Source organism: Poromitra crassiceps (assembly GCF_964638095.1).
Source record: "Poromitra crassiceps genome assembly, chromosome: 7".
Taxonomy (NCBI): Eukaryota; Metazoa; Chordata; class Actinopteri; order Beryciformes; family Melamphaidae; genus Poromitra; species Poromitra crassiceps.
The window spans coordinates 49138909-49151547 of record NC_139628.1 but is presented as its reverse complement, the minus strand read 5'-3'; the positions used below and the strand labels follow the sequence as shown (position 1 = coordinate 49151547).

The 12639-nt window shown below is 46.1% G+C and overlaps 1 protein-coding gene and 1 pseudogene across 2 annotated transcripts in view; both read right to left on the bottom strand.

Moving 5' to 3' along the window:
* adam19a (ADAM metallopeptidase domain 19a) overlaps nucleotides 1–12639 on the bottom strand; it is a gene marked incomplete at both ends in the record, with an annotated part of 148134 nt that continues 135495 nt past the window's right edge. Inside the window, 4 exons of the mRNA XM_083640268.1 lie at nucleotides 1–52; nucleotides 1300–1547; nucleotides 5889–6140; nucleotides 10931–11030. Of these exons, the coding sequence (XP_083496394.1) occupies nucleotides 1–52; nucleotides 1300–1547; nucleotides 5889–6140; nucleotides 10931–11030 (652 nt within the window). The remainder of the gene's footprint in view (nucleotides 53–1299; nucleotides 1548–5888; nucleotides 6141–10930; nucleotides 11031–12639) is intronic.
* Nucleotides 8668–9996, bottom strand: LOC310780250 (transmembrane and coiled-coil domains protein 2 pseudogene; annotated as a pseudogene). The gene has a single exon. The product of its transcript is annotated as a transmembrane and coiled-coil domains protein 2 pseudogene (transcript).

Sequence of the window (12639 nt, the reverse complement as noted above, 5' to 3'; positions counted from 1 at the left end):
TCATTTTGGTAACGGCGGCGAGGCTGTGTTTGGTTTGGCTCCCGGGACCGGTCTGTGAAAAGGGAAGGACAAAAACGAGAAAACAGAAGTGAGAGTAGTTTCCACATGCTGATATTGGCACTTTTTATTTCGAATCAGATGTGGTTCAATCAAGTCCATTGTGGTCCACCTCCAGGGTTGGGGAGTACCGGAATATTACCGGAATACTCACCTGATCTGACTTTTTAAAATATCCAAAACGTCCATTTTCAGTGACCTAAAACATGCGTGTGGACAGGAGGCCAAAACGCATAGAAAAAGCTATGATTTCAATACCCTAGAGCAGGGGTTCCCAAACTTTTCTGAGCAAGTACCACTATGTACCAAACCAAATTTCCCAGGGACCACTTCCACTGCATATACGAATAACAAATAACAATATATATAAGGCTAATAATATAATAATAATGTAAGGCTACTAGCTGGTTCAAAATGGACACACACACACAGACACTCACACACACACACCTGCCAACATTAGGCTGTGAAAAAGAGGACCCCTTTGAAAAAGTTTTTTTCCCTCGCCAAAATTTAGCCTAACTTTGTAGTGTTATTTAGCTACCTTCCTGACAAGCTAGCATGACATGGTTGGTACAAATCGATTCCTTAAGTTTTCTAGTTTAATATGATACCAGAAACTTCACTCTGGCTTTAAAACTGAGCCTGCTGCAGCCTCTGAAAGTAAATGTTCAAAATTGTGATGTTTCCCAAATATCGCGATATTTCCAAAAATCGGCCCAATCCGGCAACTGCTCAGGGTTAATGTGTATGTAAAAACTGTTTGTAATTTTTTTTTTTGGCAATTCTCTGGCGGACCACCAGGTGGACCACAGTTTGGGAACCAATGCCCTAGAGCAGGGGTTCCCAACCTTTTTTGTGCCAAGGACCGGTAGATAGATGGGGAAATAAGTCGCGGACCGGTTGTCAATTTGAATACTAATAATAATTTTTATTTTTTTTATTTTTTTTAATAAACATAGGCTATACTATTATAGGCTGTGTGGTAGTTGAAACATAGTTTCAAGTTGACGTTTATTTATGTTTGTAGTTTGTAAAAAAAGTTTGTAAAAAAAAGAAAAAAAAAGAAAGAAATTGGACCGGGCTCGCGGCCCTGTACCAAATGCGTTGTGGCCCGGTACCGGTCCACGGCCCGGTGGTCGGGGACCACTGCCCTAGAGTACCCTAGCTAGAAGAACCCTACCCAAGTATTTGAGAGTACATTGTGTCTGTGCATGCTTGTCTCTGCACATGTTGGCCAACCTGAGTGCTCTGAGAGGGGCGATGGCTGAGACTTTGCCCACAGGTTTGAGTCCGGTGGCTGGAGGCATCATGACCAGCAGGCGGCCCGTGGAGGGTTTGGAGAGCGGGGGGACCAGCAGGCCCGTGGAGGGTTTGGAGAGCGGGGGCCGGGCAGGGCTCACCGTAGGCAGGGCCCCTCTGGCCGGGCTGAGGGGCAGCGGCCTCTGGGGAGCGAAGGGGGAGGGTCTGGGCTGCAGCTCCGACACCAGCTAAACACACACACACAGACATGGGAGGACAATTGATTATAGGACATTAAAATGCAACTGGATGCATTGCTGAGCCTTCCCACTCCAGTGAGAACCACTTCTCATCCTATGCCATAGAGTCTGCTTAGAAAACTCCAAGAGAGAAAGCTATAGCATACAGTATGATGCAATGAATGAATGATAACTCGCCTTTGGAAGAATATAACATTACAAAATAAGAAATAGAGTGAAAGAGTTGCAATTGGTGCCTCCCGAGTAGATTTATTTGAACGTTTCATTTATTATCATGTTTTATTCTTACATTTTTACCCGAGTCGAATTCCTTGTATGTGTACATTCTGATTCTGATTTGTCAAATTTTCCCTTTTCTCTCAAGCACCCCCTGTAGTATCTCCAGGTACCACTAGGGGTACGCCTACCCCAGTTTGGGAACCACTGTCTATGTCATAGACTGAAAACCCTTTGCCTGGCTGCCCAGACCACTCCAGAAGATGTAGCCGCTTTGACTGCTTCTGGTCTGCCATCAATGAATAACCAATCAGCACCGAGGAGGGGGACTGATGATTCCGTCTGATATCATCAGAAAACTCTCACATCAGCCTATAAAAATCCCCTCTATCTTTCCTTAGCTCTTATTCTACCAAGGACTTGCAGGGACAACTCACAATTGAGGCTGCCATATTGACTCGCATATTGACTCCAAAAACAAACATTCAGTTGGTGAGGGAAAGTGCTTACCACTCATTACCATTTTATCAAATAATGCACTTTACCTACTGAGTACCAATTAAAAAGCCCGTTAAAGGTTGTGCTGTCAGTTTACTGAAGGGGAAGTTTGAGTTGCCAGGCACGGACTGGCTCAGATTCCTACAAATCAGAAACTATGTTAGATCCAAGATTCAGGCCTTTGAAGCGCTCCCAAATGAACATGCTCTTTTTGATGTTTTGCTGAGCCCTCCTCACTCCAAGCACCTCATCTCTAGATTTGTGTGTCTATTTGATGATTGTACCATGGCCTCTACTGAGAGGATTAGAGAGGCATGGCAGGAAGAACTTGGTACTGAATTATCTGCCATTATATGGGAAAGGAGCCTGTCGGTTGTACAACTCTGCTCAGTTAATAGCAGACATCAGCTGATTCAATTTAAAGTCGCTCACCGTCTCCACTACTCTAAGCAGAAATTACACAAGATTTATCCTACTATCTCACCACTGTGTGAAAGGTGTCAAGTGTCGGAGGGCACACTGTCTCATGCCTTCTGGTTCTGCCCTTCACTGACGGGATTCTGGGCCAGAATATTTGACTGGTACTCTAAGGCCTACGGGGTGGCCCTTCAGCCGGAGGCAGAACTCGCCATCTTCGGCTGCTCAGAGTCCTCTCTGAATTTTCCTACAGCTGTGCAACAATCTCTGACACTGGGGACAACTGTTGCCAAAAAACAAATTCTGAAGGAATGGAAATCTCCCTCTCCACCCTCTTTCCAATTGTGGTTGACGGACATGACCTCTGTTATACGCATGGAGAGACTTAGGTTCCTGAGAACCAATACAATTAGAAAGTTTGTGACTATCTGGGACCCGTTTTTGGTCTACCTTAACGAGGCTAGGGGTGACGGGTGACTCGCCCGGCTGGCTTCCCATGGACCCCTTGGGTGGAATCCCGAGTATACCGTTTACAAGAACATAAGCACCTTAGGTAGCTGGCGGCACCACTTTGTAATGTTGATTATATTGTTTTGTTTTGTTTTGTTTTTTCTTTCTTTCCTCTGTGTCTGAGCCTGTTTGTCTGTTTTGTCTTGTTTGTGTTCTATAAAAATTTAAAATATGAAAATAAAATATTAAAAAAAAAAAAAAAAAAAAAAGGTTGTGCTGTCAGGATGGACCCGGGTAACATTTCGTTGTTTGCCCACTGATAAAGAGAGACACGGGAGCAATTTATAAATGTCCCATTATCTTACCTGCCCCAGTGATCAGGAACAACTTTTGAATTAAAGATGAAGAAGTTTTAGAAAGTCGGGGTGTAAATAAGATCTAATGGATCTGTATGAGTTTATCTGCACATTATGGCCGGGAGGAAAAGTCAATCCCGTTACAGAAAGTCAGTGAGAACCATGATTGGGCGTCGGCCGTGTCTGCGCTGTCGGTGAGCATATGTCGCTCTAGTATTTGCGGTGTGTCTCGCACACTGACCTAAAAAAAATATGGACAAAGCTATTCCATTCATGTTGGTCATGTTGGAGTTGATTTGTTGGCCGTTACCATCTTGATTTTTCGTCAGCAGAGTGGGAGGGTTGAGTCCTTCCGCAGCTCACGTGAGACGGGGGTTTTCCCAGAGCCGCAGCTCCGCCTGCTATTGGTCTGTGATCGGCAAGCTGCGCGATCACTGGACAGGGGATCTGTCAATCACCCCCTTTTCTATCGGGTGAGTTATATAAAAAATGACCCCCCTACAGTTGTCATGAAAAGGTGAAATTAGCTATATAGACCAAAACCGTGTTTTCGGCCCTAACTGGAGAGATGCTTAATTACTGTTACAAAGTGGGGCATTTTAACAGAAATGACAGGACTTCTGAGCCCTGCCTCAAGTGGCCATTCGAGGAATTACAGCTCAAACAAAGACTTCCGCATCTTCCTGGGAAAGGGGCAGAGCTTGCCCACTGGTCTCGCACCGTTGGCTCTGGTCGTCCGCTTATTCGGTTGATTCAACATGTTGAATCAGCGTAGGGCAGTCGGTGAGAGAAATCACTCTGATTGGCTGGTCAGGAGGTCGCAAAGCAGTGTGAGAGAAGAGAGGGCACACACAAAATGTTCTGCTCATTTTCCAACTTCATCTGAATACACGGATATTTTCACAATGACGCGCCTTCGGGAAAGCCCCTTGAGCCTCTTCCTTCCTTCCACGAGCAAAAGACCAGGCAAGGACTGACAACACCAGCGCCATTTGCAATTATCAGACATATTCTGGATGAAGTAGCTATATGAGGGGGCGTCCGGGTATTGTACCCACTGTACCCACCGTCCATCTGGTCTGCATTGGTCTGCATCCAGGTTGTCTCTGGAATCCCTCCAGCTAGCGTTAGGTGTCAACCCGGCGTCACATTCGGGTATTAAGACTAAACATGACCACTGCAGCACGCCTCTGAGACCAAAGTCACAAACTAAACTAACACAAAATATATTTGGCACAAACAAGGAAAAAAAATGCAACATCAGATTGAAAACCTTATCCAATCTAAAAGGCATTTGACACTTGACAGATAAGCAGAGATGAGAGTGGTTTTGGAGGAGGAATCAATAGGAAAGCAATAAGATAAAAACATGTCTCTTTCATTTATTATTTTCTCCATGCAAAAGCATCTGAAATAAATCTGCAGAGTTGGACAGAGAGTCCGGCAGTTTTCACTGATGGTTTATGTTGTATACAGTAGTTAGCATTTTCCATTACTTTACATTGACACATTTTCACCATTTGTATCCAGAGTGACAATATTGTATGGCCAGCACTCTACATGGTGCTCACATTGAGGCCATGTTTAGATGGAAACGGTCTCTGCATAAAATGGCAAACTGTTGCTGCATTCTCGCCTTTGATTTCACGTTTATACACAGCATTTGTGATAACGATTTACGTGCAGACTGAACCCGCAAAAAACTCAGAGCAGCGTCAAGTGAACCAGAATAACACGGAAACTTCTGGTTAAAACCTTCACAATAATGGCAATTAAATAAACCAATAGCTTTATTGATGGACGTTGCAATGTTTTTCTGTGTCTGATGCGAAATACACAGAACACATACAAATAAAAGTCCATTTTAACCCGTAGTGAGTCGACAGTTCTGTTTTCATTGACCCAGTCGTAAATTACTGCTTTTATTTTGAAAGTAAAAATGCCTAGCTTCCTGTATTCGGGATTGATTTAGCTTTATAGGATTCAACTTTAAATTAATTTCCCACACTATAGTGTCACAGAAGTCACTAATGGTGATCAACTGCTGCAGATTGGTTGCATTATTACAGAATAAAAACCCAGTAAAGCCCCATAAAAAAGACCTGTTTTCTTTGCAGCACTTTGGACTTGAGGAAATCGATGCTGGCCGTGAGTTGAGGCTCTTCAATTATTTAATGCGGGAGTGATTAATTAATATGCGTGAGGTTAATAGCGGGCACTCAATGCAGATTATGTGTTTTTAGCAACTTGTTATCATGTTTGTTGAATGCCAATGCGATTCACTTGTGCCATAAGGCTGTACCAGGGAGCGTCGGCGTTGCCTGAGCGAGTCTCTCAATATAAATACTTAGGTTGATATCTTGACCTAACAGCGTGAGAGTGAGACCCTTACCAGCGGAGAGCGTGTGGGGTTGAGCGGCAGGGGCTTCTTGGGCGGGGTGAGTCTCTGTGGGATGGAGGGCGATGCGGGTGGGCCGGCCGGAGGCTTGGCGGCCGGCAGCGGCGGGCGGACCACCTTCAGCTCTCTTGAGGCACCGTGGGGCGACGGCACGGGCCTCAGCGGACGCACAATGTTGACCGGCTGGGTGCCGTTGGGTGCCGGGCCCGGTCTGAGTGGGAGCACCTCTTTGCTGGTGTGAGAGAGCTGGGGTTCCAAATGGAGAGCAGAAAAACAGAAAAAACAAACGGGAAACAGTTGGTAATAATAGTCATTCCTTGCTTTCTTCATTCATCCCACCCTCTCTCCTTTCTCCTTCCTTTCCTTCACTTCTTTCCAAACAGAAACGGTTTCCTCCTACCACGAATAGAATTGACTATTACATTTTTTTTTTTTACTCAAGCCAACCAAATCTGAACCTGCGGCAACATCACTGATGATGTCACAATGTCTATGACATCATCAGTGGGGATGATTTATGACATCACTGATGACAGACAGACACGCATGTGTGCATGACGTCTTCAGTGTTATGTCATGTTATATCATAATGTTATGATGTCATGTTATGATTTTTGTTAATGTATAAGAGCATTTATTCAAATGATATGCTGTTTATAGTGGTTCAGACATAGCATTGGTGCACATTTTACATAGGCTACTGTTAACTGAGAACAGGGTGCACTGGAAACAAAATGAATGGGAATGTCATTGAACTGAGATAACATATTTGCACTGTATTTCTGACAACATAATGGCAGTTAGTCAAAGGAAAATGTACGAGGACACGCCATGAGGATACTCAACGTTCATTTATTCACCCAATTATACTATAGACATGAAGTTTACAGCAAACATTTGACAGAAATCTCACTATAACAATCCTTCAACTGAGCATGCTCACAACGCAGCACTATTCTTGTTGTAAGATTGTAATTGCTCGAGTGGCATCACTGATGACAATATCAACGAGTGCTTGAGTGACATCACTTCTGACATCACCAATTCTATCCATCCATTCTATCCAAGTGTCATATACATAATAATCAGTACTCTTTCCCTGCAGAGGCTATAAGTAGGACCAGTGAAACTTGGGCATGTTATGTCATCAGTGAGTGATGTCATTTAGATGGCAAAGCATGAGAAATAAACCCGAGACGAGCACGCAAATTCGGCATGCTTCGTGGCATAATTTGCTCTAGTAGTCCTCATCATGTATCATAAATTATTAGAAAGACGTACCAAAGATGCAATCAATGGTAGCTCAACAACGATGGATTGGGGTTTGGCAGGCAGAACATTTCTGTTGTTTTTCAGTGGAAACACCTCATTCCCATTCACCTTATTCTCATTACTCTAGTCTAGAAAAAGTGCATTGGCTCTTTCTATTTCTGAATCCTTTGTGGTGGTGAGGTGACTGAGGCCATGTCCACACGGAGACGGAAGCTATCTTTTTTTTTTTCGTTTCAGAAAAGTTTTCCATAAACATGGAAACGTTTCAAGAAATGTGTGTATCCACATGAAACCACTGAAACCGCTGTAGAATAACAGAGAAAGACAATCTCGTCAATAATGGCATACAACCTCTAGGGGCGCACAGTCTATAATGTGTATCTCACTGTAGCAGCAGCTTAAACCCTTGGCTTTGCGGGGAGGTTTGCCATGTCGATGAATAAAATGATTAAACCTACAGTATACAGGCAAATGCAGAGCTGTTCAGCAGGGCTGATGGTCTCCCTGTAGCCTACAATATAGAACGTTAACTATCGGTGACATTCCTGATATCATCCACTACCATGATCTTTAGACATGTTGCAAACACATCCCAGCGTATTGGCCGCTCCTGCACATCACAGCACAGGCTAAATGATGCAACATAAATATACATTATATAAACTCATGGCATAAATGTGTTTTTATTGGAAAAAGTCGCGTCAAGTAAGCTAGTCTTGTTGGAGTGGACACGAGCGGATATCACAGACATCACAGTGCAACCGCGTGTTCCTCAAACCTCTCACTTCCCTATTCACGTTGTATTTACGAGGGCTATATATAGGGCAAGAGAGTATGTTGGTTACACTCAGGGTTTAGATTTCATTTAATTTCATTTTGTCCAATATTAAAATATTCCAGAATTGCATGTTGTATTAAAAATAAATATAATTTCTATCTAACACGTTAAGCCTGATTTTGTTTGTGTTATTGTAAAAATGTAGCCGCCGCTAAGCCTTCTGGGAAATATCCGATGAAGGGAGGGGAGGGGTGGATGGGTAGAGTCAGCTGTGTGGAGCCCTGAGGATGTTGTAGGCTACACGCTGTTCTCCGTGTCCACTTGTTGCTGACGGTGGTAATAGAGGAGCATTATATTTTGCTGCAAGATCCCCACTGCTGTAGCACGAACGTTACTGCCATGATTGTTATTGTTGCTGGTGGAGAGAGGTGGGGCTATGGCGTCATCGTTTCAGGAAAGATGCGTATGGGTTGTAAACACGGAAATGCAAGGGTGGCGTCTTCAGATTTAATCACTCTGGGACCCGTTTTGAAAAATTAGCGTATACGGCCAGAACGTATAGTCCCAGAACGCGGTTCCATCTGGACGAAACGGCTATATGACAAAAAACTTTAGCGGATACACCTAAAGTCGTCTCCGTGTGGACATGGCCTGAGAACAGAGCAGCTGGCCGATTCTCTACTTGCACCGGTCCCTCACGTCAGCAGGGTGGCTCCGTTCCGTTCAGCTGGGCAGCAGCCACTGCTCCAGGAAGTCCCAGACCTGGGCTGGGGTCTTCATGAGCGCGGTGATGACATTGGTGGAGGTGGAGACGAAGACCAGCAGCACAGCCATGAGCGCCAGGATGACGTTGAGTTTGCCCTGCAGAGATCGTCCGTTGGCGTTCTCCACTCCCTCCAGCCGAACCACCTGCTGCAGCTGCCCCAGCTTGGTCAGCCACGACTCCACCTCCTGCATGTCTCTGGCTCTCTCGTCCGACTGGTAGGCCACTTTCCTCTCCATGATGGCCACTTCCTGTTTGAGGTTGCTCATCTCACTCTGGTGCTCTGTTAAGTTATTCAGCTTCTCTTCAAGTCGCTCATACCGATGTCTCTCTTCTTGCAGGCACTGGGTCACATAGGCGTAGTCGCTCTGCAGCTGGCTCTTCATGTCCTCGATGGCGTCCTCCATGTGCACCTGGCTGGCATTGATCTTGTGCAGGCCCTCCACCAGAGTGTCCCAGGAGCTGTGCATGTGGTGCTGCCCATCTAGGCTGGGGATCGCCATCGTCGGCCCCGACATCCCCCCTCGTCCCCCGGCCATGCCCGAATTGCTGCTCACAGTGGAGCCGGACGTGGCGTCAGAAGACGTGGCACTGGAGCCTTCTTCGTCGTTGCCATACTTGGGGTAGGAGGCCAGTGTGGCGCTCAGGGCGTGGGGTGTGTCTTCAGAGTGCCCTCCTACTCCGTCCTCTGGTGTGTTTTTCAGGTGAGCAATGTTATCTGCAGTGCACAATTTGTTGCGGATAAGACTGGCGAACTCCTTCGGCTTGGAGACCACGACTCCGCCGCCAAAACCAAACCCAAACCTGGGCTGCCGGCCCGGCCCAGTCTGTCCCAACTCCTTTTGCTTCTTGTGATAGTGCTCTAGTTTCTTGTGCAAGTGGGCGATGGTCTGCGCGGACTTCTGATTCTTCTTTCCAAACAGCTGCTTGATGCGCGAGGCCTGCTGTTTGTCCGTGTTGTCGTCTAACTTCCCGTGCTCTACGACGTTGTCATCGCGGGCCTCGTGCTCCACGCGGATCTGCTCGGTGACCTTTAGGATCTTCTTCCGCAGGTGCTCCAGAGCGGCGCGTGTCTGCTGTGGCTCTACAAACCCTGATGCATCCCCTCCCCCTCCCCCTGCCCCTGCCACAAGCCCATCCGCTGCACCTGCTCTGTCCACACCGATGGGACGGTCAGAGCCGCCATGACTGGTGGTGGGGGCTAGGCCTAGCGTCGTCATCTCACTTTTATCCAGCTTGTTTTTGATCTTAGGGGTCAGCTGCGTGGCGAGTGGCTGTGCTAACTGCATGTTATAAAAACACTGACACTATCACTTATGCATAGACTTGGTGATGTCACCGGTGCTCAATGATGTCACTCGAGAAATTGTGACATCATCGGTGATGTAATTGGTGATGGTGTCATCAGGGAGTGATTTCATTGGTGATGACGTCATCGGTGACATCATCACTCACTACATCCGTCAGGCGATCAGTGGAGGACACAAACGGAACACCACCGGCTTTGCACTGGCGTGAACTGCCAGGAATTAGAGAGGTATGTGGAGGTATGTGGCGATCTAAGGGGGCGGAAATCCAACTTTTCGTGCAGTGATAGAGCGCTCACTAATGACACTGCTCACCGAGTGACATAATAAAAAACATAAACGTTATGATATTATGACATCACAGCATTATGACATCATCAGTGATGTCATGCATCCATGTCTGTATGTCTGTCTCTCTGTCTGTGGCATGTCATACCCACTGATGATGTCAAGGGTTCCCAACATTTTACCACATGCACAGCGTGTGCATGGTCAAGAGAAGGCTTTTTGGGGTGAGTCATGCATTCGTTCATTCAGTCAGGAACGGATAGGATGTCATCAGTGATGATGTCATGAGTGATGTCCTTCCTGGTCGTGGTCTTCCTATGTCCTTCCTATGTCGTGGTCTATTGTGTCTCCATTTTGTTTTTATGGTTTTATGGTCTTTTATGGTTTTTATAGTTTTATGGTCTATTTGTGTCTGCACTTTGTTTTCATGTTTTATTTCGAGTCTTGTGTGATTTTATGACTGTTTTGTTTTTTGCTCTGCTGCAACCCAAAGTGCCCTTCTGGGACATATGAATAAACTTGAACTTGAACTTGGTTGAGGCTATATAAGTGGTGGCAGTATAAGTAGGGAAAAGAGGACAAGTGGCACATCATCCCCCCTCCCCCCACACATACTCTCTTCACTCACCCCCTTGTGGCTGCTGGCTTTGTTGATGGGCCCGACTACCTTGAGGTGAAAGGCAGGGTTCAGATGTCCGTTCTTCTCCTTCTCTGCAGATCCCTCCGCCCTGCACAGAGACAACGGGACAGAGAGACAAATAAGTCCTGCACAGAGAGAACGGGACAGAGACAGTATAGTACTGTGTGTGTGTGTGTGTGTGTGTGTATACAGTATGTGTGTATATATGTGTATGTGTGTGTGTGTGTGTGTGTGTGTGTGTGTGTGTGTGTGTGTATATATATATATACGTGTGTGTGTGTGTGTGTGTGTGTGTGTGTGTGTGTGTGTGTGTGTGTGTGTGTGTGTGTGTGTGTGTTTGTTTGTGTGTGTGTGTATATATATATATATACACACACACACACACATACTTTGAACAGGCTGTGTGCATTATTATCAATACAGTATTACAGCCCGGTGCTGAACTGCAAATGACCCCGAGCTATTGGCTGTGGAACAAAGCCAAAAGAAGAAGCAGAGGGATTTGCAGTGCAGCTGTTGTGGTTAAGAGCCTGCTTTAATCATGAGAGCGGCTCGATTCTCCTTACAGTGTACTGTAGTTAATGTAGCAATTCCTTCAGATATCTCCTCTCTGTCTCCTTAAAGCAGCAGTTAGCAGAAAGTCCTGCCTGGGCCCCATATCGCTAGTGTTGAGCCTTCCCCTCCATCTTCATCTGGAAGGTCAGGCTCTCTAAAACACTCTCTCTCCCTCTCCTCGGGTGTAAATCACTGAGAGTGTTAGAGGCACTAACTCAGCCTGTTATGAGAGGTTGACTCTGTGCTGGGATGAGGTTGTTATGAGAGGTTGTCTCTGTGCTGGGCTGAGGTTGTTATGAGAGGTTGACTCTGTGCTGGGCTGAGGTTGTTATGAGAGGTTGTCTTTGTGCTGGGATGAGGTTGTTATGAGAGGTTGTCTCTGCTGGGATGAGGTTGTTATGAGAGGTTGTCTCTGTGCTGGGATGAGGTTGTTATGAGAGGTTGACTCTGTGCTGGGATGAGGTTGTTATGAGAGGTTGTCTCTAGGCTGGGATGAGGTTGCTATGAGAGGTTGACTCTGTGCTGGGATGAGGTTGCTATGAGAGGTTGACTCTGTGCTGGGATGAGGTTGCTATGAGAGGTTGACTCTGTGCTGGGATGAGGTTGTTATGAGAGGTTGTCTCTGTGCTGGGCTGAGGTTGTTATGAGAGGTTGACTCTGTGCTGGGATGAGGTTGTTATGAGAGGTTGTCTCTGTGCTGGGATGAGGTTGTTATGAGAGGTTGACTGTTGGGATGAGGTTGTTATGAGAGGTTGTCTCTAGGCTGGGATGAGGTTGCTATGAGAGGTTGACTCTGTGCTGGGATGAGGTTGTTATGAGAGGTTGTCTCTGTGCTGGGATGAGGTTGTTATGAAAGGTTGACTCTGTGCTGGGATGAGGTTGTTATGAAAGGTTGTCTCTGTGCTGGGATGAGGTTGTTATGAGAGGTTGTCTCTGTGCTGGGCTGAGGTTGTTATGAGAGGTTGTCTCTGTGCTGGGCTGAGGTTGTTATGAGAGGTTGTCTCTGTGCTGGGCTGAGGTTGTTATGAGAGGTTGTCTCTGTGCTGGGATGAGGTTGTTATGAGAGGTTGTCTCTGTGCTGGGATGAGGTTGTTATGAGAGGTTGTCTCTGTGCTGGGATGAGGTTGTTATGAGAGGTTGAC